Source organism: Belonocnema kinseyi, chromosome 1 (genome assembly GCF_010883055.1).
Source record: "Belonocnema kinseyi isolate 2016_QV_RU_SX_M_011 chromosome 1, B_treatae_v1, whole genome shotgun sequence".
Lineage (NCBI taxonomy): Eukaryota > Metazoa > Arthropoda > Insecta > Hymenoptera > Cynipidae > Belonocnema > Belonocnema kinseyi.
The window spans coordinates 176300939-176327414 of record NC_046657.1 but is presented as its reverse complement, the minus strand read 5'-3'; the positions used below and the strand labels follow the sequence as shown (position 1 = coordinate 176327414).

Sequence of the window (26476 nt, the reverse complement as noted above, 5' to 3'; positions counted from 1 at the left end):
TAAATCAAACTTAATCATTTGTACGACTACCTATCATTTGCAACAATATATGAAGTTTCTAGGCTTACCGAAATTATTTGTGATACGCTCACTAAGTTTCGGTGAACTTATCTATAATCTCACCCAACACATCTCTAATCGCGTTTTTTTGCATCCTCGATGTCAGGTGAAGTTTCTGCGGTAGAAGAAATTGCTTGCCAGGGTTATACATACATTTGCACCTAGCTGTTCATGTAGATGCAATTGCAATGCCCTGTATTTCCTAAAATACTTACTGGACCCAGAGATTTTCTGGGACTTTTCGATTTGAATTTTTTAAATCCTTTTTTAAACCTATACACTGTAGAAAGTATTGATGTCAGTATTTCTCACGAAAATTTTATCGAAATATAGATAGAGGATAAAGAAAAGGAAAGGAGGAAAGGAGTGCATACAAGAAAGGAAAGTGAAGAACAAAATTGAATTGATAGGATAGTGATAGTATCCAATGTAGAGGAATAGGAGTAATTAACAGGGATCTAGAAGAAATGGCCAAAGAAGTTTTTGGAAGCTTGACTTTTTTTCGAAGTGAAGGGCTCAGGAATTAGAAAGTCAAGTTTAATTTTGGAAACGTTTTTGTAAGTAGTTTAAGTGATGAAATTTACTTGCTAGAATAAAATGGTCAAATTTTTAATAAAAAATTTTTAAACCTTTTTTTTTTTGCTTTTGAAGTCCAAATAATAAGGAATTAAGAAAAAATCAACTAATTAAATCTACATAGAAAAATTCAACATAAAAGTCTTGTGACTCCCTATTCCAAGGATACTTTTTCATGAAATAATCCATATTTTTGTGAGAATATTGATCACTCAATTGAATTTTCAGTCAATTGCTTAATTTTGATATACATTAGATTTTATTAAGACATTATTTTGTTTGTGCCAGAATTTTCCAAAGTGGAACAGGTATGAAAGTTTTGTTTCTTTGCTGAAGTTTGGCTTTGTCACTGAGGTCCTCATAAACGGTTTCGGACTCATCATGATTGAAGAAATTAAAAGGAAGGCATTTCATTTCAGACCATTCAGCCAGCATCCTCTCAAATTTGTCCTGCTCACAGTTCTTGCATGAAATTTCAAAATATTAATAAGAAAACACGCTGATTTTAAATCACAGAAAATCTATCTACTCGAGCCGATAGTAAAATTTTGATGGTTTCATGGTCAGTCCAGCTTTGATTAGAACTTCAAGAACCTGCTTCGCTCTATGAAAAAGCTCTTGTCAGTCGTGACCTACAATAAAGATGCCATCGAGGTAGAAAAGTAAAATTCGATTCTTGAGCTGTTCCAAGCTCCATCATTTTTGAAAAGTAAAAAAAGGGAATTCATCAGACCGGATATTGCGCGAGTGAAGTCCCCGTACCATCTGGGGTAATGAAAGCCATTTTTAGGTTATCTTCTAGTTTTTTAACGGAAGATAGAGATATTCATGTGCCATATCCAGATCAGCGAAGATATTGGTTTCAGACATGGCTTCGAGATATTCATCAATGTTAGGCAGGGGACACTGGATTCTTTGAGTTTATTTATTTATACGTTGGTGGTCAACGACTTAGCGCACCTCTCTTTTTTTCTAACGAACGAAACGTACTGAGCTCGCGTAGGGACACGACGTATCGGTAACGATTCCTGCATCTTTTCTATCTTTAACGATCTCGATCTTAGATAAAATGAAATTTGATTGGAGCCACCCGGGAATTGACGCCGCGTTGCGGGTTCGGAGGAAAAAATCGCAGGAGGTATGCGGTGCTCACTCAAGCATGACAAAACAGTAGCATAGCGATCGAACGCAGTATGCTAATTGCCTAACTAGATAACTGCTTCACATTGCGTCAGTTCTTTATCAAATTTTCTCGTTGAGATGCCGTGACGCATTCTCATGTGGCTTTACTCTTGGAGCTAATTTAGGTACAGATTCTATACTAAGAATCGATTCACCGATTTTACCATCTTGGCGTATCAATTATAAGTTGCCCGAAATTTATTGAAGCGGGATGTAAAGTTTCTTCGTATTTAGTCATCGCTTGATACGGCTTCTGAACTTGGTCAATTTCAATTTTCGACAGTGCACACTGGGACGTTTTGACCTCTAACTGCACTACCCGCATCAATCAATGCTTCCAATGGTTTTCCATTAATTTTATTCTTCTAAACGTACTTAAGGGGTCAGTACCACATCTTATAGACTTTTTTTTATAGTAACATTTAATCTATTTATTCAAACTTTTTAAAGATAAAAGATAACATTAAAAGCTAATACAGAAAATTTTTTATATTTTTTTTTGTATGACAAATCACGTTGGTATGGCTGCCTGAAGTTAATTATGCTTGAAACTGGTTGGCACGATATCTCAACTTTGAAGGATCCGAAATAAAAAAATTACCAAGATTAATGAAGAGTATACTTTTTCCTATGGTATATACTAGGATTATTTGAATCCGACAAAAAATGACGGATTTGTAAAATTGTCAATTTTTTTAACGTTAATTATTGTTGTTGAACAGTTAAATATCAATCGATAACTTTAATTCTAGTATATTCTATAGCTATAAATGTGTAGAATAGGCTGTAGAAATTTCAGCTCAATCGGTACAATAGTATAGCTAAAAAAAATTTTTCTCTTGAAATAAGTCAATTCTCTCAAAATTTCCTATAAAATGAGACCAAGATGAAGCCAAATCGTTCATTTTTTAAGCAGATATTGCAAGAATAGTGTATACTTCAATATTTTCTTAAATTTTCAATAACTTCCGTGATACTCAATATTTTGTAATGTTCTTGAGCTCATTTTAAAGCCATTTTTCCATAGTATCGCAAAAGTGTATGAGGGCAAACCTTCAAACAATTTCTATCAGAGTGTGAGAACTTAAGCAATCTTTCAACAGTATCACAAGAGCGGTATGAGCGTAAACATAGAAAAAAAATCTTATCATAGCGCAAGAACTTAAAGTTGTTCTATTCTAATAAATTTTTACCATACTGTGAAAAAATAGCTTTGAAATGTGTCCAGGTTCATTAAAAAATATTCATTATTACGAAAGTTATCGAAAATTGAAGAAAACATTGAAATTTACACAATTTTTTCAATATCTACTTGAAAAATAGACAAGTAGACTTCATCCGTTATACACGTGTATACGTACATCCAAAAATATACGTAGAAGAGTTGAAGCAGATGTATAGCAATTATAAGCTTCACGCTTTAAATACGCGCCAAATGGGCGCTTAGCGCGCTCGAGACTCTTGTGTTGATCTGCATTTTTCAACCTGTTCTCGAACGTTCTGAACAAAATAATAATTTTTATAGAACATCTACACATATTTACGACACGAATCTGTAGTTTTTAGAAAATTTATTCTTTGAAAAAAGATGTACTGACCCCTTAAGAGATGCCTCGATAATCGTGTAATTGACAGTATTTAAGTTCGCGTTTTCTAAAGATTGTGGTTTTCCACAATTCTGTATACCTTGTGTCTTTTGCTTGCAATCGGTGCAATAGGGTTCCCGTCTCGGTTCAGAGCATCTGCGTGCAAAGTGCGTAAGTTTTGAACAGTTTTAACACCTAACCTTGTCTTTTTTGTCTTTATTATCTTTTTCATATAAAACACGTATACTTTTTCATTTCCTTTCACTTGCTTTATTAGAATTGACCACAGTGGAACTTTACTGTTTTTGTTAGAAAAGAGACTGGTGTGCTTTACGCATTCTGCCGTTTCCACTTACTCAAGCCACAGTTTGGCCTCGTGCGGGCCCCTTTCTTTATCAGAAGTTTCGATAGTTTAAACAAAAGTCTGGTGTGATATAAAATTCGCATTGAGCTGTTTGGCCTTGAGCAACTTGCTGCGTCAGCCTCTTATTTTGCTGGTTAACCTGATTCATTAGCCTAATTATTTGCTTGCTACTCGCGGGATTATTTCCTGACTAACTTCCTGGGAACTAGGTTACTAGGTTTTTATATTACTCTATTTATATTTTAAGGCAGGTCTTGTGATCATTGCATCCTTACGTATTGGTTATTATTGACCCTAATCGGCACATTCAGTAAACCAACGTTCTGTTCACTAAAGTCGCGTTTCCGCCATATTAGCTACCTGTCTCGATCGACTCGTGTCTCACGCCGTTCAGGTTAAACATGGCTGTTTTCAGCAATGCAATTCTTAGCTTAATACTCGATTTGGAATAACGACTTCCTCAAGGACTCGTTCCCTGGAAGCCAGAAAATGAGAACACTTGTCTTTCCGCGCAGTATGAAGAAAATTTTGTCTTCAGCTCTACTAAAGTTGACTCTCAAACCAGTCAAGAATGAGCTTGAGGGACCATTTGTACGTATCTCAATTGTTTATATAGTGTGTGTTTTTTCGCTACGCACTTGAGCTCCCGTATTAGATCGAGTTGTCGGTCTTACATTGGTTATTGCAAAACGCAAAGTTCAGGCTTCCAAAACTTTTTAAAATTCTGAATCCTTCTCGCTAACACTGATTAACACTTCCAAACTAAGAGTAAGATCTATCTCAGAATTTATGTTACATAACTTGTAACAAAACAAACAAAAACATATACTTTCGCGAAACCCAGCAAACTTGCTTTCCTGAAAATTAGTAAGTAAGCCTAACATAAGATAACACCTTTACTAAAGAAAATTTATTATTTTCGGTACCTCTCAGAGTTTATCTTACATAACTTGTAAAAAACGTAACCTAAAATATCCACATTGGCGAAACCTAACAGACTTTATTTCTTGAAAAATCCTTTGCCCATCAGCAAGGTTCACTATCTACAATTCGAATTTCTAACGACAGTCTTACAAAATACCTCATGGCTTAATAATCTGACCGAAAATAATCCACCTTTTCGTATAATTAAGGAAAAGTAGAGAAAATTAACAGCTTTTCAGGTGCTTAGCACAATGATTTTGTTTAGTTCAGCCTAAATATATCTCGGTATGTGGAGAAGCCAGGCTCCGAACTCCTCCATCCCTTTTGGTAAATTTTGTTGTCTGCGAGGAGGCTGAAAGTACGTTCTCTTTCCTCCTAATTTCATGAACAGTTCCCATGGGTTGTGACTTTGCATACTTCGTCCTCTAGATCGTTGGTGATGTAGACGGAGTCAGCATTTCTTTCAGGAATTTCCTTATCATGAACTCCAGATCGTTTAGATCCCTTAATATTTCCAGAGGACCCTCGATATCTTTGGGGTACACCAAACCTTCTGGAGGAAATAATCGAGCCGTCGGAGAGCAGAGTCGAACGAGTCGTTTCTTACTGAGTGCCGGTTGAGGGCTGAGTGAAGATTCTGCTTTTTTGCTTTTTAACCTTTTTTATTAAATCTCAAAAATTTGTGTACAAGGTCATTTATTCAATAAAATCTATGATGAAGACGTGTTTTTGGGCACCCATTTCTTGGCAAGAATTTAAGTCCTATTGAGTTATCTAAAAACAATTTTGTTTATAATTATTGAGATATGTATATCACGATGGCAGTCTGTGTAAGGTATTAGGTAAGAGTTTGTACCAAAACGCATAACATTTTCTGATTGGTCTTAAAAGTACCTATAATTTAAAGGAAGGACTATATACAAGGAATCGATGACAGCGCAGGGCTGTGAGGATATTGGAACCCTTCTATTTAGATAAGAATATGATACGACATTTTGGTTCTCAATTTGAATGTTGCGGTATCACGAGTTTATAATTCTACTGCTTTAAGTTCAGCAAGATGTGCTATTTGGTTTTGATAGAAGTTATTTGCAATCATATGAATTTCATCATTTACTGGCTTGATATTGCACATATCATGTATATCTAAGTTTCTAATCCTAGATTTGGAATTGACAATCCTACGTAGGCACTTATTCTTTACAATATACAGAGTCTTAATATTTGATTTCGAAGTGTTACTCCAAATAGGAGCAGCATAGAGCATTGTTGGTTTGGTTATCAAGGTATATTAGATTAATTTGTTCTTAACACTAAGTGAGCTACGTCTACCTATCAGACAGTGTAGTGTTCATACAGCCTTAAATGTTTTAAAAATATTTCTATGCTTTCTATGCTTTAACGAAGTTATTCTTTAAATAGAATTGATTACTTTGGTCATACGGTCCGTCATATGGCCATATGGGCCGTATGACCAAAGTAATCAATTCTATTTAAAGAATAACTTCATTATTGACACCGTTGAACGCAATTCACACTTCGGGATACTTCAATCCACGGAATATATATTTCTATGCTTTATCCTTTGCATGCTTACGTTATATAACATCAAATCAGGTACTGTTTTTTTCTTATTCTTTTTAGAGAAAACAATACAATCTGTTTTATTAGCATTAACTTTAAGTTTCCACCTATGAAAAAACTCCAGTAATATCATAACAAATAGTTACAGTTTTGTAAATGCCAGTCTTTTGCTAAGTGATGATACGAAGGCTGCAGTGTCTTCCACGAATAACAAAATACGCGGAGTGCTATCAGATGGAATATTAATCAGAATGTTTCGTAGGATATCGTAATTATATATTTCGTCTCTTAGGTTTGCAGTTTAAAACTTGTTTGGTCAAAAATAGCGAGGTAATTAATTCAAAAATTTCAGGATGTTTTAAAACAATTTGGTTGTTTGGAGAATTGGCGATAAGATTAATCTTTAGTACTTTTGTTGGGTGAGAATCAGCGGCTCAGGCTATCTTGGTAAAGCTGAATGCTTTTTATATTTCCATTGTTTTTGGGATAATGTTGTCAATTAAAAAGATGCTGTGTTTAAAGTTTGTGCAGTTCAAAGTACTACGTAATGAAAAGAAGTTCTCTAATAGTTTGATTTCTATCTTCTGTTGAAAAAGTTTATGTTGAAAGTTCACTTTAAAGTTTATAAATGATTTTGCTTGTCAGTGGTCTATACTTAAGAGTAATAATGAATTATATTTGAAAATTTTATAATTAAAAAATAAATTTTTTCAACAGAAAATAGAAATCAAACAATTAGAGAACTTCTTTTCATTACGGAGTACTTTGAACTGCACAAACTTTAAACGCAGCATCTTTCTAATTGACGACATTATGTCGCAAATCGGCGCTGTTAGAAAAAAGATGTAGTGCATGAAATCGAAAAATCTAAAAACGAGGTAAAAGCTCACATCAAGGCGAACAAATTACGACGTTATAGATCCTCTACATTCTCTAATTAACGTTACAGTGGCAGCCGGAATATCCCCTCTTTTTTCGAAAAATTGCGTAAAAGGATTATAACAAATTTTTAATTCAAGTTGGAGCAATAAAGAAAAAAATGCGACCTTGTGGATCAAAATTGATCAAGATTGAAGGGTTCTAGAATTTTTCGAAAATGGTGCTTTTTTTCAAAATTTCAAACTTCCAAGGGCTGTTAAATGTGACTGTTTTCACCGAATGAGCTGAAACTTGGTGAATCGTCGTGAATCCGTGGTATGTGTACGCAGCGATTTCACGATTTCACTTCATTAAACTAGAGTTAAAAAACCTTTTTGCACGAAGTCTGGGACAACGACTCACGATTACTAGTACATGGCAGATTTGGAAATCACGAAAACTGGGACATCGGTGCTTTTTTACTTTTAATTCTTTATAAATAAAAATTTATATTGAATATAATGTAAAAACAATTTTTAGAATATTCTAGAATGTTTAATACTTCAATCAGTACCAATCATTTTTTAAATAATTCTTCCGATACAATTTTCTAAATATTTGAAGTCAATTAAATCTCTTACGTTCACAATTACTAGGACGTTCACCTTATATGCTTTAAAAAAACAAACACTGATTTCAGACAATATTGAACAAATTCCGGTCGCATGATTTAAACGTATGTTTCACAAGTTTTTTTTTGTAGTTTTTACACCGAGGGAATGCCACAGGCAAGGTTATACTTTGTCACGAATAATTGATATATTCAGAAAATTAGAGTAAATATCACAGAGGTTAGAAGTGAGTGGCAACGTGCATTCATTTTGTGGGATTTTTTTTTGGTAAAATTGTGGGTTTATTTAAAAATAAGTGTTTGCTAGTTGATCATTCAAAGTACTGTCCATCGCTAGCCACTACCTTTTCCTATCTTTCTGTCAACATACGGATACCGCGTCAGAAAAAAGACTCTTCTTCTGAAACTATCCACGAATCGTCCCATGTTTTTGCATCTTTGTAAGAAGTGAAACTGTTAAGTTTGTTTACTCTTCCTTAATTAGACGAAAGGTGGATTATTTCCGATCGATTTATTAACCCATAAGATATTTTTAGGGTATTGTTCGTTTGAAAAACTTTTCGGTAATTATTCGAATTATAGGTATTGATCTTTGCTCGCTATGTTTGAAGCATAGTTTCTTTTTGTTACAAGTTATGTAAGAGAAACTCTGGTAGGAATTAAAAAGAGGAACTTTTTGTAGTAAAGGGCTTATGTTATTTTATGCTTACTAACACATTCTCAAGAGAGCAAGTTTCCTGGGTTTCGCGAATGTTCAGTTTTGTTGTCAGTTTCGCTAGGGGAAAGTAGGGCAACACGTGGTGGCGGGTAAAACGGTGTATTGCTTGATTTTGTGGGAGGACTTGCTGCCATTCAACTTGTACTGTAATAACTTGTTGTCTGGGTAGATGAGCTAAAATCTAAACAAAAATCGTATGAAATTGAGTATTAAATCGCAAATTAGAACACTCAATAGTTTTTGCATTCAAGAAGTTAATATTTTTGCCTCAAACATCGTACTAGGGTTGATTGTTCGTCGCAATGAGCAAAAAAGTGAGTTTTACACAAGGATCTGCATTCTGTTATACGCCTATTGAGTAAACACATGCTCCGTTAGGTTATGTTGTTAGTGAATTATTTATTATTTAGTAAAAAGGCCCTAGTCGGGTAAAACGGGGTACCTGCGCGTTGGGTAAAACGGGCTCTTTTATTTTTGATTTAACTCAATTTTAAGTGATTATTAAACTGTCTATTTAAATTCAAGCCAGACCTCATTTTGCAAAATAAAATAAATTTGACATTTGCAGTTCGCAAATCTTCAAATATGAATTTTTTTTTTAAATTATCAGTCTCGGTTTTGTTTAAAGTTCTAATGTTTCATCTTTATGAGATTTTCTGCGATTGAAAATTATTCAATTTATCGACATCTCCTATTTCAAAGCTATTTTCAGTTTCCTTATTATATAAAGGAATGTTTGAAGTCTCGTGATTTCTCAGTTTGAGTGTGTGATGATAGCCTTGTCGCTTGAGAAATCCAGTGTGCGAGCAGCAGTGAATCGCGACAGATCGTTGTCCGATCTTTTCGGATCAGTAAAGTGATTAACTCATTAAAGGCATTAAATCTTACATTTTACAAAAATGTCTATATAAACGAGTGAGTGATCTGTATGGTTCTCAAAAATGGTCTTAGTCTGCCAAGTATTCTATACTTGAAATAAAACTTGAACTATTCATTATTTCTAACGATTCTTCTCGGTCTATTCCTGATCGGCAAAATTAAATATTTATAAACATAAACATTAAGCAGGTTTAAAAAACTAGCAGAATCATAAAATGTCTGAAATTGGCCGAAGTTTAGATATTTTTGTTATATGCCAAATTAGGAAAATGTTGCAAGATATGGAAAATTCCCAAATTTTTGTAAAAGCGGAACCAGCATTCACATTGAAGGTTCGCAAAGTATTATGAATTTTGAAAAGTGCTCGAATAATTTGTTATTCGCATGAAAATTCTCTTGCTGTAGAATGTAAAAAATGTTAACTAAAAGTTTAATTTTTCAAAGGTTTTTGCTAGATAAATATACAACCGAAATTACCTAGAACGTAGAAAAAAAGCTAAAAGGCAAAGTAAAGTTATCAGGAAAATGAAAAAAGAAAAAGTGAAAAATAATATTTAGAACAGTGTACAATTTGAAATCAAAATTACTTTTTGCCTAATTCTTGAAGGTACCCCGTTTTACCCGACGTATTTTCATTATCCCGAAAATCAATAATTTTATCAAATTCAATTATTTCTAACAAAACATTTCACAAACGTGCTGATTCTTCATATTGCTTTTTTGTCATATAATTCTTTCTAAAAAACCAACTAACGTATTTTTTTGCATATAAAAAAATCGTTAGATCAAAAGTAAAGGTACCGTGTTTTACTCTACTTTTCTCTACAATTCACGCAACAGAAACTATATCCGGAATCGAAATGATCGTCTTTTGTTGTTGAAAATGGTGGTTTGTTATTTAAATCTTGATAAAAAAATGTGCAGAAAGAAAGTTTCGCAGGTTTCTCAAATGTTCATTTTTTTCTAGGTTTATTACAAGTTAGGAAACAGAAATTCTGATAGGAATCGAAAAGATTTTGTTTGAAAATGTGTTCGGTTATTTAAATCTTTGCCAAACATTTGTAAGAAGGAAATTTTTTTGTTACAAGGTATGTGACAGAAATTCTGAGAAGAATCGAAAGGGGTTACTTTTATTGTTAGAATATGTGTTGTGTTATTTTAATCTTTCGAATCTTACTTATGTTATGCTTGGTTACAAATTTTCAAAAAAAATAAGTTTGCTGGGTTTCGCGAATGTTCAGTTTTCTGTTAGTTTTAATTTTAGAGAATTTAAAAAAGAGAAAGATAGCTCGACGGGGAATTACCTAATATGGGAGCTTAAGTGTGTCGCCAAAAAGCACGCAATATCTTAACGCTTGAGACATGTACAAGTATTCGCAAGCAAGATGGACTGTACATCTCAAACACTTAGAATCCAGTAGGGTACTACCAGTATCTCAAAAGTCTGTTTCAATAAAACCCTGTCCTATTTTAGGAAACCTCCTAGTCCTTCAGGTAGTATGCGACTAAAAAAGCTTCCAGAGACGGTACATCTAATTTTGTGCCTATTACAACATTATCGCTAGAGATTTCAAACATCGTATTGAATTCATGACATCTTTAACTCATCAGCCACTTAACGTTGTCCACAGTTGATGTCGAGAAAACCAGAATCACTCAAAATAAAGCTAAAAATTAATAACACTTGTACAACTTATTACGTCAAGGTGTGAACATAGAACACACTATTGATGGTCGTCGCATAATAGGTCAAAGAGCATACACACACAGACACAAAAAAATTATTTTCAGTATTCGCACAAGCAATTTCTATGTCTTTATGTAGTTTAACATGTAAAAGGTATCCTATTTTTACTTCTTCGATTTTGTTCAGGAAATTAGAAGTCAATTTATTCAACATTTAAATGCTTGTTCAATTTTCAGTGAATATTGCATTTATCGTATTTTTATATCTAAGAAATATTATGCAAAAGTTTTAGACATATCAAGAATGGAATGAAATAGCAATATTTGAAGGCTCGTTGCGAGCCTTAGATATGCTTTTGTAACTTAAAATTTGGAAGACTATTGAGAACAGAATATCAAAAAACACGATATTCACCTTTAATTTAAATTGAGAAAATAGTAATAAATGCTTCTGAAAAATGACAAATTCAAGTTTAGCATCGATTGAAGGGACTCCATGTGTACAATTTGTAACGGTTGCAAAATATAGACCCTGGGTCTATTTTTTTTTAGCTGCTCTATTGGTCGAACCTGTAGCTGCTGTTAGGACTTCTCTACTTTAAATCGTGAAGATGCCCGTTAAAATTTTTCAAATGTGATTTTTTTGGGCCACCGTATTGTATATCAAAAATTTGCCCTAAACGTATGACTCTTTAACAGAATACATGTTTTTATGTAGTTGAATTATCCCACCGCCGTGCAAAAGTTTTAGGCCATCTCTTTTTTTATGATTAGATAATAGGGTCGCCCAAAAAAACACATTTAATAAATTTTAACGGGCTTGTTGGCCAAATTGTTCTCGTAGGCAAATAAATGTATGCCTATTTTTTTATTTTCAAAAAAAATATTTTTAGAATTCGCTCTGAAGCTTTAAAGTTTCCTCATTTAAAGTAGAGAAGTCCGTACACCAGCTACAGGTTTAACTCAGAGAGCAGCTATAGATTTATTAACTTATTATTACTCTGCCATTCAACTCATTATCAGTGATGGCAGTTTGGGATCGCAGCAAATACAATATACAATGAGCGGATAAGTATATCTGAGGGTCACAATTAGTCTGCTAATATTGATATTTTATGGCATTTTTGATATGCCTAAAACTTTTGCATAATATTTCTGAGATATTAAAATTCGATGAATGCAATATTCACTTTAAAGAGAACAAGTATATCAAATATAAAATAAATTGACTTATAATTTCCTTCCAAAATCGAAGAAATAAAAACAGGAAACATTTTACATGTTAAATTCCATAAGACATAAAAATGGCCGGAGCGAGTTCTAAACAAATATATTTTTTAAAATAAAATATAGGCATAAATTTATTTGCCTACGAGAACGATTTGGCCAACAAGTGTGACGGGGTCAAGAAGAGATTTAAGTTTTCAAAAAGGGGTCGCGCTGACACGTACTCAAAGTGACCTTTCTTTATTCTGAATAGTACATAAGTATAACTAGAACTGGTGCGCTGGGCGAAAGCGTTACAATATATAGCCCTTCTATCTCGGTGTCGTCTAAACTCAGTCTCATTTTTTTAAGTACATCGACGTTTGATTCTCTAAGTAGAGTGATTAGATGGTCCTCTAATATATCAGTGAATTTTTGTCGTAAGGTACATTATATGATATATTGCTTATGAAAGATTTTTTATGCTCTAAGTTTCTTTCTAAATACAATTGTACATTATGTGTCAAAATTGTACATCTTGGCCCTTGAACTAGAGTATTTTCGGTTAATTTCACAGGTGTTAATGAGTTTACGCATACGAGGTCTAAGTTAAGTATACGCGTAGGTAGTATTATGTACTGGCGTCGCAATTGGCTGTCTCTATTAGTCTATAATTCGGTTGGTTTCGATGGCAAATTTTATAGTTAGCTAAGTCTTTACATTTATTTAGTGTGTCTTTGTCAGTAACTACGTATCCAGTTTTAGTCTGAAGTTTAAATTCGTGTTCTGAAATGATGGTAAGGTGGGTATTTTGTATTTTTTGTGGAATATGGATTATGTGGTTGATAATATATTCTTCTTTTTCTTATATGGGTATTTTGATGACATATATGAGGGATTGCTTGACAATCGCTAGATTGACTTAGCTGATATCGTTAATGTGCTGATAACTCTCGGGTTCGGCTTCCAGGTGATACTTAGTTCTATGCATTGTTTCGAATCTCTGCATGGTATCCGTTAGCATTTGCGGTGTTAATATCTGGGGGTGCAAAATTCCATGCTTCCCGTTATTTATTGCTGTTAATAATGTATTAATATCGTCTGCTAATTCTTCTATCAAAATTGCACAAGTTAAAATTTGTGTTGTTACGAATAAATTCCTCGTATTATTGTTGAGGATTCTTCTGAATTGTTCGGCGTTACTAAGTTCTTGTTTTAATTGTGTTTTTAATTCACCGTAATTAATCGAGGAAGAATCCAATAATACTTTTAATATTTTGGTATGGTTCTGCAAGGCTTGAGCCATATTTTTATTGTCTATCTACAGTTGATCGAACCCCTCATTAATATGTTCAAGGTCGTCATTAAAGTACAAAACAGTATCTTAGCTATGTCCCCAATGGTGTTTATGAATCTTCTTTTGTGTCGTTTGTTACCCATCACCTGGTTGAGTAGTTGGAGTTTATTTCTGGCCCTCTCATACCTTTCGCCTGTTATTCTAATCTCTTTTTCTTCGGCGTAGTTTGAGTTACACGTTCGAATCGCGAGCCTGATTATATCGCGAACTTTATCTAACCTTTGTTGTAGGCTGGTAATTTCCTTTTGTTGTCCAGATTTTTGTCAGAATTGTCAGTAATGCCAAGATCTTCATTCTATAAAAAAGAAGGCATTATCTGGTTAGCGTGAATTCTCGTTCTTTCGGTTTCAAACAATATTATGTAGTTATTGTTATCTAGCCTTTCAATTATGGTTGCGGGTCCTTTCCAACTTGCAGAGAGTTTGTTGGACGCATCATGGTTGACAAACTTGACCAGGTCTCCCGGTTCATAGATAGATTGCGGTAAAACTATCTTGGAATCTTGGTACCTTTTGCATTTCTCTTTCTGAAGTTGTAGTTTTTCCTTTGCTTTCTGTAAGTACTGATCATGCCTTTCTTTCCACATATCGAGCGAATCCTGATATTTCAAATTGGGAGTAGTGGTCAAAGTTTACGGCAAATTAGCATCGGTTCTGCCAAGCGTGGCTTGGAACGGACTTATACCAATTCCGTCTTGCTTAGTGGTGTTGTAAGCCAGAGTAATTATTTTCAATACTTGGTCCCGCTCGGTTCGCGTGACGTACATGCAGGGTCTCAGTAAATCTTTAAGCACAGAATGAGCTCTTTCTCAACTACAGTTACTGTGGGGGTGATAGGTAGTTGTTTTCACATGCTTTATTCTGAACAGGTTATCGAAATTCTGGACTAGTTCGGAAACGAAGTTTGCTCCTTGGTCTGTCAGGATAGATTTCGGGGCTCCTGTACATTAAGTAGGAATTCGTTTCCACTTTTCGCGATAGGAAGGGGCCCGAAAATGTCCATTGCGACTTTATCATTTGGGTTAACAGGTGTGTCAGGTACGATAGCTTCGGTCTATCTCTTAATTCGCGTGGTCTTCTGAAGTTAGCATATGGGGCACTTTTTTACGTAGCCGCAAATATTGTTTTCCATATTTTTCCATTCTCCCAACTGTTTGGCTTAATCCATAGATTAGACTTAACACCTTCGGCGGTGATGAAGTCTCCAAGGTATTCTAGTCAAGGTCTCAGATACTCAAATTTAGCAGGTTGAAATTGTAATCTGGTCTCTCTGAGTCGGTCGAGCAGTAATATTAAATTCTGGTTGTTTTCTTTAATGGTTTGACCAAAGATGACTATCTCATCTAGGTATAGAAAACAGTGCTTTCCAAACGAGTCCTCGTAAGGCTTGATCCATCATGCGCTGAAAAGTAGCTGGAGCGTTTTTAAACTTTTTAGATTCTTCCTTCATAGAGATTTGATGAGACCCTGATGAAAGATCGAATGCAGAAAAGAATTTTTTTTTACCCAGGTGATCCAAAATATCATAAAATACAGGCAAAGGGTAGGCATTCTGATCGGTATCGAGGTTTACTCCCCTGTAATCCGTAACCATTCGTAATTTCCCACCTTTTTTGGGTACAACCCATATCGGTTAGTGGAAAGGTGAGCTTGAAGGCCTTATTATGTCTTGCTTGAGTAAAGAGGCCACTTCTTCTTTTATGAAATTTTGCTGGTTTTCTGGCTATCAATAAGCTTTTATATTAACAATTTTACCTGATTTTAAAATTATCTCATGTTCTGTTAAACTGGTGCAAGGTATAGGATCTCCGTCTAAGGTGTATACATCGGTGTACTGCAAAATTATTCTCCAAATGGGGTCGGCTAGTTCTGACTCCACGTGATCCATCCGGGTTTTTTTCTAATAAAATCAGAAGCCTTAGGTTGGCAATCTTTTCGATTTTCTTTATTTCCTGACCTGAGATTTCTGTTATCCTATCAATAGGTTCGTAGCTGGGTATAGTGGCTCTAATCGGCCTATCGGAATAGTTGAAGAAAGGTACCTGTGATTTCCCATTTTGTATTTTGTAAATTCCAGATGGTACATTTTCGTCTTCTTCGATCCAAACGTCTGTGTCTAAGTTGGATTCTAGCTGGATGCTGTTCACCTTTGCGGTTCTCCCAGGAACATAGGTTCCATCGGTGTGTAGTGGTAATTTTACCTTTTGGAGTATTAAAAATCTTGGGGTGATGGCGTACATTTGGAACTTCATGAGAAAAGGTATTCCTATTATACCTTCCTCAGGTAATGGGGAGTCTTTGTGAACTACATGGAAAAGATTTTTATTATTCAAATAGTTCAGGTATACTGCTTCCATCGATGTATGTTTATCGTGACCCATAAGGAAGTTCTTTTTCATCCGAAAAGGGGTGTTGCCGCACGTCATCGTTTTTTCTTTGATAAGATTTATGGATGACCCAGAGTCGACGAGTAATCTATAAGTACATCCGTTTGCTCCTCTTCTCACGATTGACTGGAGCTTTCCACATATGGCTAATACTCGGCTGTATCCTCGTAGTAGATCTGCTCTTCTATTTCCTCTTGACTCATCTTTTCGTGATCTAAAAAATGATCCTGATCCTCTTCCTGAATATTCCTTACTTGCGGGGGTCGCTTTTAGAATGTTCCTGTTGGAAAATTTCGTTGCTGTTGTGATTGGCCTTGTGTAACTCCAAATTGTGGTGGTCTATATGAGGGCGTTGTATGCTGCATTTTTTGTGAAGATAAAAATGGTTTTTGATGGATTTGAGGCGCATGTCGCGTCGGCGCTCTGGATCCTATCTGTGTTCTTGTTGGTTAAGCTTCTCGCAACGACATCTCCATTTCTATCACATGATTTTGCGCTTCTACTACATTACCTGGCTTTTGAGCTTTTACTTGCAGCCCTATCTCGCGTTTAAGGTTCAATAAATATCTTTTTAAAAATTCATTTTCTTCGATGTTGATCGCTAGTTTTCTTTCCGTTGGCCCATAATTTTCATTTTGAACCGCATATTTAAGCTCATTTACTCCCTGCCGAAACCTAAGGTTGAAATTCTGGACCGTTTCCGTGGGTCTCTGTTTACAACTTTCTTACCTACTTCTCAACGCAGAGACTGATCCAGTTTGTTTTAAATTTTGACGCAGGGTTACAAAAAGATTTTCATAGGAGTTGATGGTCGTAAATCTGACAGATCTTTCCCCGTATCCTAGAATTTCTTCGGCTATCACAAACTCTAATAAGCGATCGGGTTGACTACACCGGTTTTTCGATTTTTTTACCATTTGGATGAAATCTTTTGTCCCTACGTCATTCTGTCCGTTCAGTGGTTTAAAAATACATATAATATCCTTGGCTTAGATGGTACTTTCATTTTGAAAGTTTATAGGAAGCATAGGGCGAGCGGGGTGACCTAATACTACGTTTTGAGGGTTCACGTGGGGCATAGCCCCAATAGGGCGGTTAGGTGCTTCACTATTGTAATGGATAGGCTCTTGGATTTGGGGATTCGCGTAGAGCCTAGAGCCGCTAGGGCGATTCGTTATCTCTGTAAGACGGCTAGGTTCACGATTTCGATTAATACTATTTTCTTCTTTTTCGTCTGATGTTAGTTAGTTAGATAGGGACAGTGGGAATCTCGTTAATCCATTCATGCGCGTCACTAATTAGATGACGAGGCATTTGGCTTTTTTTTTTTTTTTTTTTTTTTTTTTTTTTGAAAGGAGGGGAAATGCATTACGCACAACCGGTTGAACCTCAAGGGTTCTTAACCGAGTGTGGGACTTGTCACCGCAGTGACCATACCCACTAAAACCACCTCCTTATTTTGCGCCTCGAGTCGGGAGGCGTCACCATTGAGCTAAAGCAGCTCTGTCCCCCTTTGGTCACCCGATTCCCGTGCGATTTCTGCACAAATGAGAGGTTACAGCATTAAAGATCTTAAATGCTGCTAAACCTCCCACTAGCACCCGGGAGGACAAGATCTTATAGTTCTGTTGACCAAACCCCCACCCCCCTAGGCCCAGTGCTGAGCGTGATTCCCAGACACCTTTCCAGTTGAGGGTGGCAGAAGTGAAGGCGATGTTCTCAGGAGGAAGGCCATATTCTCGGCTAATGAACGCAGTCACATCCGGATTATGTTGGCATTTCCGGACTTTGTTATTATGAGCAGTTCTGAGATGGAACTGCTCATTAATAACCTGTGAATCAACGACTAGGGCGAAGGAGTCTTTAATCGCCAAAAGGTCTGGCTTACGCAGACCCTCCCTGGTGTTAATTCGGGGCTCCAGGTAGACATTGCTACCTTTGTCTCATAGTCGTTGAGCCACATGCTTTGTGACTGCGTCATGCCTCCGAATACGTGCTGCATGCGTCCGGTGACAGACCTGAAGGACATGGTTTAGGGTTTCGGGTTGATCACAACCCGCCCTGCAACTCCTGTTTCTGAATCGTCCTCGAGATGTGCGTGATCTGGTTGGTAATGCACTGATTCTTATCCGGCAGGAGTTAATATAATCCCTGCCAGACAAGAATCTTGTACCATCACTCACCCAGTAATGTTGGCCAGGTGTTTTGGCCGAGTCCCGGAGCCCACCTCCATCTACAGAATTGTAGAGTTGGTTAGTCCAGAACTTGTAGACATCACCGAGTGAGGAGATACGACCGCCAATATGTGAGAGTCTATGCTCACAAATAGCGATCTCATTCTCGAGGAACTGATTCATCAGTCCAAGGTGCTCTTCCTGCCTAAGTCCTTTCAGTCTATTTAACCGGAGCAATGGAGCCATCCATCGTAGCGATGGTACGCCTAGCCCTCCATCACTGACAGACGAATGGATGTACGCATTGGGGACATCCTGTGGCAGATTAAGCCACTTCCTGATGGTCGATCTTATGACCTTATCGGTTCTATTTAAAGAACCGATCAGGACGTCCCCAAGCGCTATTTGGTGATAAAGCTTTGGGATAACGCTACATTTGAGGGCATATAACCGTTGTTGTGGTTTGAGAGGCGCCTTTGTCAGCACATCCAGTTTATCCCCAAGCATTTGCTCAGGGCTAATCCTGACTCTCCCTGCCCAACTGTAACGTACTCCCAAAGCTGTCCATTCGTCTCCCCCTTTGATGGATCTCAAACTCCTCCCACCAATCTCGAAGGTGTTCTCGGTGTCAACCGTCATCTTCTTATCTCTTCCTGATGGACGGAAGCCCAATGTGAAACTTTTGTCGATGTTAATCGACAATCCACAACTGGTGAGAAATTCGCTGATACGATATATTGAGTCCTGCAGTCCTGCAGGTGTACTGGCGTATAGGTACAAGTCATCTACATAGGCGGATGCATTGGCATGAGGAATGAGAAACTGAGGGGAAGGCCTTGGTGATATCAACGGAGGCAATATAAAGGGGCTTTAAAGACCGATAGTGTTGTCTTAGAATCATGTCCAGCTGGAAGGTGTTATCCCTACAGCCGTCCATGTTCCTAAAGCCCCTCTGCCTCTCGTCAATATCAATTCCATTGACCAATCTTCCAGCAAGAATACTGTGGAAGCCCCTCACTATCACCGATGGAATGGTGATAGGCCTGTACTGCTCAGGCTCGTTTTCAAACCCCTTCTTGGGTATGAATATCGTGCGTGAAGCGAGCAGACACTCTGGTAACTCCTCACACCACATTAAGAGGTTATAAAGACCAAGAAGCATTTCATTAGGAAAGCCTCTGATGTCTTTTTCGGTAAGTCCGTCCGGCCCAGGTGCCGTTTTACGAGACTTCCGTACTTTTATAACCTCCTCAAGGGTGACTGGAGCCCAAAGGTTCGGTTTTTCTTCAGACTTCTCCAGGTTGGGCCTGGCCTCGGAACGCTGTGTAATGACATTTGCCCAGAAAGGTTCCATAACCTCTCTGGACGGCTGACTAGTGCCAACCATGTCATTCAGGATGTTATCTATACACATAGTGCGATTCCTCAGCCAAGCTTTTTGACTCTTTGCGTACTCGCTTCTACGACTTTTCCTTCGAGATGGTGGCGGAACTGGTTGCTTTGTGGGCCCTCGATGTGGCCGAGGACGAGATGTGGGCAAGATGTTCTGCAAGTAAAGAGATAGACGAGTCAATGTAGTCTCCTTAGAGTCAGTCCTAGTTTCCCGACATATTTGGTACAGCTCATGTATATTGTAGGACGTGCTGTCTTGAGGTGGAGGCTCCAATTCGCGGAAGAATTTTCGGAAGGGATTCTCCTCCTCCTCTTCTATCTCCTCTATAGGAGGATCCAGTATAAGAGAGCGTCTTCCCTGGCGTCTTACTGGTTGTCGCTCTCTAATACCTTCCCTAATTTCCGCTGCCATTGTAGCCACCTTGTCCTTATCACTCTCTCGGTGTTCGTAGTTTCGTCAATCAACTCCGGTTGCCGATGCCTGACATGCTGTCTCATACTGATCCTTGTAGGAAAGACTTCTTCACACCCTTCAAATTCGCAAGGAATCTGTATTGGGTCGATCAGAACCTCCTCCTCTGGATGTTTCCATCTCTTATGTAACAAGAGACCAGTATTCGACTTGCATATCTTGCCGCACCCTTCGAAATCACACGAGAAACTTAATTCGCGACTCGGAAGAGCTGCTGCAGCCGGTAGCGACGAGCCAGCGGGCACGTCGTTGTTCGGTGGGGGGCCATCCGAGAACCCCCCGGTTTTTCTGTTTCTAAGAACTGGGCCGGCTGTAATGAGATGGGGCAGGCTGGCAACCCTCCCATCTAAATCGCCACAACACCGTTAACCCATTCCATTAATAGGAATGGGTGCTCAGGAACCTATAAAGGTGGAGATTGGCTAACCACGAAGGGCTAGTACCCCCGCCGTTTACCCGCGCTTGCTTGAATTTCTTCACGTTGACATTCAGAGCACTGGGCTTCTTAATCCGACTCGGCCTGCCAGAGTTCTGATTTCTTCCACCCTATTTTCCATTTCCCTTGTCAAAAAACGCATACTAATTTCGTAACTGTTCATCCTGGCTAAGATGGTTTGTAGCATTTGTCCTGTTGTTGGAGGAGTAGGAAAGGATGCGGGGGAAGCCATTGTCGCGGTTCTGAAGGGTGTACTGATTTCGTCCAACACGTCCGTCGAGTCAAAGTCACAAGTTTGGGTATCGTAATCTACGGATGTGCCCCTCCTGTACGCGTCGAAAGCCAGGTTTGAAATCTTATCTGTTTTTACGAGAAATAGATATTCGTGTCACACACGCTTTACAATTCTCGTTCTACTCTTAATTTTCCTAATACTTTTCACTTAAAGGACCGCACTTTTACAAATTCACTTATTTATCTAAATTAAATGCTTACTTTTTTTCGGTAGCGGCTGCGTGGTTGTCCTCTTCGTCTGTACAGATGGTGAACTAGGCATGACGGCACGACGTATCGCCCGCTTGCTGCTATTAACTTCTTCTTATCCTCTTCGTAGGAGGATGGTGAACCAGCACTGCGTATCGGCGGCTTGCAGTAGCTTTGTCTTCTGGGAATTGCTGCCGAGGGTTTACAGCAGAATGTCGTTTACCCAAGTTCCTTTTTCAGGTTTTCGTGAATACTGGTTTACGTGAGATAGGGCCTACTTCAGTGCAGCCTCTAATTTTACCAGTTTTTTTACTTGCCTGCTTTTACGAGGAAAAATTCGTAACTATCTCCTTGGAGTTCTTCTTTGTTCTAGTAGAATTTTCTCTCTCTTGAGCCACTCCAAGTGTTTAGTTTCAAGATGGTGCAGTTTAATCGTTTTAGCACTGATCGTTTGCCACCATCCTGGCAGGATCGCAAAAATGTGACGGGTCAAGAAGAGATTTGAGTTTTTAAAAAGGGGTCGCGCTGACACGTAGTCAGAGCGACGTTTCTTTATTCTGAAGAGTAAATAAGTATAACTAGAACTGGTGCGCTGGGCCAAAGCGCTCCAATATATAGCCCTTCTATCTTATCTAAATCCGTGGGCGTATGCCTCTGTTATACAAGCCCATTTAAATGTCTCAAATGTGATTCTTTGGTCCACCCTACTGAATAAATTCTCTTAATTTTAAATATACCAGAGCTAAAAAATTTCTCTTTAAAAGGTTGATTGTTTTTGAAATTTTCTATCAAATAAACCCAGGGTGGAGCCAATTTGTCTAGTGTTTAAGTAGGTATTGCAAAAATAGTGTAAATTTCGATGTTTTATTGAATTTTCAATAACTTCCGAAATAGTCAACATTTTTCAATGTTCTTGGGCTCATTTTGAAGTCAAATCAGAATAAAAGTTAAATAAATACATTCGTGCGTAATTATATTTTCTTTTGAACCGATTCTGATAAATTCCGATAAATACGGTTGTCAAAATGAATATTGTTTCGTATTTATATTTTTAATAATTTTGTCTGACCAAAACAGCAGATACGTATTGAACCCGTACCGTTGAAGCAGCTGATACGTCAATCAACGTGGCCAGTGGATTGAAGAAAAAAGCCAATCTTAATCAGTATCTCGTGAACGACTAAACTACGAAAACTGAATTGTTATGACGCGTACAAGGGATTCTGATACTTTTTTCTTTTTGTCACATCGAAGAAAATGTTTTAATTTATAAAATGATTCTTCCGGATAGCAAAATCGCGAGCAAAATTAATTTTGGTAACACCAAAACAGTTTACACGATTGTATACGGCATAGCAAAATACTTCGAAAGCGAGACGATGAGTTTGATGGCGACCACTACAGAGTTGGTATTAGGTTTTGATGAGAATCTGAATAAAATCAGAAAAAAACAGAGGGTCCTTGTCTTCCGGTTTTGGGACGAATCTAAGCACGAAGTAGCCACACGATGTTTTACATCCGCGTCCTTAGGATCGGATTTAAACTGATTCTTGAAAAACAAAACGTTGCCGCGTACAGTCTATTCAAATACATTCCATCTCAAAGAGCTAAATAGACCACTGCATCAGCGTCTAAAATACTCTCCAAAAAGTGTTGTGCTATACGGTGGCTCGAAAACGTACCAGTTGTACAAACGGAACGTTGTATTTTGCCTCATCTCAAAAAGTATGTCGATATAGCAAAAAAAGGGCAAAACGAGATCAACGTGCAAAAGCTTCAAGATTGTTAGTGACTTAAATCGATGACAAGCTCCTGTCTGCAAAACTGGCCTATCACCGCAACACATCAAGATCGGTTATGCTACGCCGTGAAGCTGCTTGAAAGACCGCCACTTAAATTCTCTCTGGAATCTTTTGTTCGATTATCCTTCTCGAAAAAAATATTGCACAGCAGAGATTGACTATTGTTTTACGTAAACTCGTAAAAATAAGCAAGTTTTGGGTCAATATCATTGATCTTGAATAATTTCTGGGTGAAAATGATTGACGCTCATGGTTCGGAAAACTATCGCAACTTGTTGCTGCTCGTTAAAAAAAAGCTCATTTTATCGCACGGGAATGAAGATTTAGAACGAGGATTCTCCGTTGAAAAAGATTGCCTGGTTCAAAATCAGCACGAATAGTCATTTATCCCACAGCGTATCATTATTGACGCAATCGTTTACATAGGAAGTTTAAAAACTTAACGGTATCAAAACATCTAATTCAGTTCGCACGAAGGGTCGCACTGTGGGGCAAAATGGACAAAATTCCATCCTCATGCAAATTTTTAATGGATTTGGATAAAATAAATTCTATAGTACTCGTTAGGTAGTCAACTAACATCTACAACTGCTACTTTTATCAATTTCGACCCTGGAGAAAAGAAAAAAATTAAACACGCCAAATTCACAAAATTACTATGATTAAAAAACTAAAATTTTATTTAGAAAACCTTTTTTTTACTTTTTCCAATATTATTACACTAAAATTTCTCAGTTATTCTCTAAAAAAAACTACATCAAATATGTACAGGTATTTTTTAAAGAAAACTATAACATTTATTCGATAGTTTTCTTTAAAAATTCGCGTGAGGATTGAATGTTGTCCATTTTGTCCCACTGTGGGTCGGTTCGAAATATAAGGAAGCTTGTATTCTACAGAAAGAAGATAATTGTGAAAAGGACAAGGCTCGTTCGAAAAGAAAGATCTACAACCGTTATCATAGAGCTGGAAAAGAAGAAAGTCAAAATCATTGACGAAGCTTTAAAAGAATCCACCCGCATCGAAGAAGAAATACTGAAAGAGAAAATCCAAAGTGTTGATTAAAAAACAGAATCGCTTCCACCAAATATTATTATTATTGGATATTATTGGATATTATTGGATGACAGTGATGTTGGGATTCCCGAAGAAACGCTTAAGAAATATAAAGACGTTGCATCGAATCTGTTGTGGGAAAAATCCAAAGAGAAATATTGTAAAGCTCATGAGAAATTTTTAAACAGGAAAAAAGAAAAAAATTATAAACTCGTCATCGACAAAAATGCGGTTTCAAGTATGTAGTTTTTCTCTTCTTTAAGGAGGGGGGGGGGGGGGCTGAGAAAACAAACCCCCGCGGGGGTGCAACAAGAAAGTTTTAAATCTTGGGCTTCGAAATAATTTGGAATCCTCTCATCTATTGTCTAATCTTAAACATTGTTGTGATGTCTGCAACTATTTGACTGATAAACTAAACACGAAACTTCATAACTCCTTCATCCGGTTTATTTGCAATCTGAAGCGTGATAAGCGCATCACTTCTTATCGAAGGAAGTTAGGATGGCTCTGCGTTAGGAATAGATGGTTTTATTTTATTTGTCTCTTATCCTATGTATGTAACATCCAACTCGCAAAAAACCGGAGTACCTGTAAACTGCATTTGTGAGTAGGACTGATGTTACTGATAGGGTGATTCGTCAACTCGAGAGACTACGGGTCGCCTTTATTCACACTGCAACATACCCAAAATCGTTTATCGCATCAGCAATGTCTTTGTGAAACTCATTGCCGCCGGAGGTGGTTGAGTCGGAAACAGTTTTGTGATTTAAATAAAAAATGTTTGATTATATGCTCAACGAAGAAAGTGTGAAATATGTTCAACATAGCAGATGATGATAAGTTCGGGCCCTATCTCTCTCGCTCCCTATTCGCATCTATCTCTACTCCTCCCCAGCCCTCCCTCCCCCATCACTTTCTATCTCTCTCATTCTTTCTCTCTGTCCCTGTAGGCGCAAACAAAATGACGTACATCAATATTCGTTAATCAATCAGAAAATTTCGTCACGTTACGAATATGAATTTAGCTTTCTGGCAGCTTCTGTTCATTTGGTTTCTTACTTTATTATAGCGCAACTGTCGTTTGTCAAATTTAGCGATCATTATGGTTCAAATGACTTTGTCACCATCCATTCAGTTTCCAATTCTGGCTTCAGATTTTGCTTAAGGCATATTTAGCACACATAAGTGTGTTCAATGCGTGCGACGCTTCCTAATGCACGCATTGCCTAGGCTATCTTAGGGTTTCCAGTACCATATATTATATTACTTCAACCATCTTTTTAATTGTCTCTTTATTTTTAATTTCATCAAGCATTGGAAAAATAAGAGGTGCAATAATAAGGCCTCTTATTTCAATGCAATTTTTGCTTCCACTTTCAAAATAATATTCCCAAAAAACCGATTTTTATTTTGATACGTCAATCGATAGTTTTTTAAATTTTTAGATATATTTCTACGTGGATAGTTTTCATTGAATAGAAAAAGTCGTATTCTATTCATCATATAATTGTATTTTATGTAAAATTTTAAATTTAATTCCAATTTTGAAAATCATTGATTTTTTTGATGATTATTTATCTGTTTATTTCAGAGGAAAATGCAATTGAAGACACAGGAACTAGTGAGTACAAGTGCAAAATTAATAGTATACTTTAATGAGAGAGAAACTGAGTGTATATATGCCCAGAGGAAGTACTACTATTAGTTTAGTGGTGCCTCTGCAGTCCAATTCGGGTAGCTATGTCCATAGTTGTCCGTTTAGAATAGACAATAGACATGAATCCGCAATTGATCAGTTTTCTGCATTATATCTAAACGGCATGGATACAGTGCTATATTTGTCTTTCTGTAAAAAAATGTAATAGCATTTTAAGGCGAACAGTTTAATTAAATTATGTGATGAAAATGCAATTGCAAAAGAAAAAAGTTTAAATTATGTCAAAATCAGTGAAAATTGTTTGCGTAAGTTTTATAGGTTTGAGGTGATGTTCCTCTTGATATTTTATTCACGAAATCTTTATGTTTTACAGGATTTCGGTGTTTACTAGAGTTTACTATCACTATAAGTTTAATTTAATTTATTAAGAAACCTAAATAATTTTGATACACCAATGAGCAAAATTGGTCTGCAGGAAATTCCTGGATAGTTAACGTTTGGAATTTTGTCGTACAATTTTATGAAGAATATATTACAACTTTGTAATATGCCAAAGATTTTTTACAAAGAGGTTCGATGCAAGATTATAAAAATTAAAAGATACAAAATTATCTTAAAATTAACCATTTAATCGGGTACTGGAATGCGAGTTATTCAAAGATGATGAAGGATTTTATTCTAAGCCCTTGTAGAATGTATTTAAATAGATCATTTTAATGAGTAATGCTTCTAATATCTAACAAACGCTAAATCCTCATGCTTCATTTTGTTACACCGACTGCAGCTTTGGTTGGCATCGATGACATATGAGCGACCATTCAAATATAGTCCAATTTCAGATTCACAAGACACTCGTAATCTAAGGTACTTAAATGCACTAGTAATAGTCACCTGAAGCCAAATGGGAAACTAAAAATGCTTGTAATTGTACTTCAAACAAAATTCTTATTTTAAAAAAGGGCTTATCCGATTAAATTAGATATAGAAAAACTCAATTTTGATCACTT

At 36.8% G+C, this 26476-nt stretch overlaps 1 protein-coding gene across 4 annotated transcripts in view; it reads left to right on the top strand.

The window, feature by feature from the left end:
• The window catches only part of LOC117169136, a 69744-nt gene that overhangs the window by 13146 nt on the left and 30122 nt on the right, over positions 1-26476 (top strand). For 3 of the 4 annotated variants that reach the window (XM_033355353.1, XM_033355338.1, XM_033355331.1), the window contains exon 2: positions 25404-25433. Coding sequence is in view for 2 of the 4 variants with exons in the window: in XM_033355338.1 (XP_033211229.1) it covers positions 25404-25433 (30 nt within the window). In the remaining 2 variants the exon portion in view is untranslated. Of the gene's footprint in view, positions 1-393; positions 618-25403; positions 25434-26476 lie in introns of all 4 variants that reach the window. The other variant, XM_033355343.1, reaches the window with a different exon arrangement.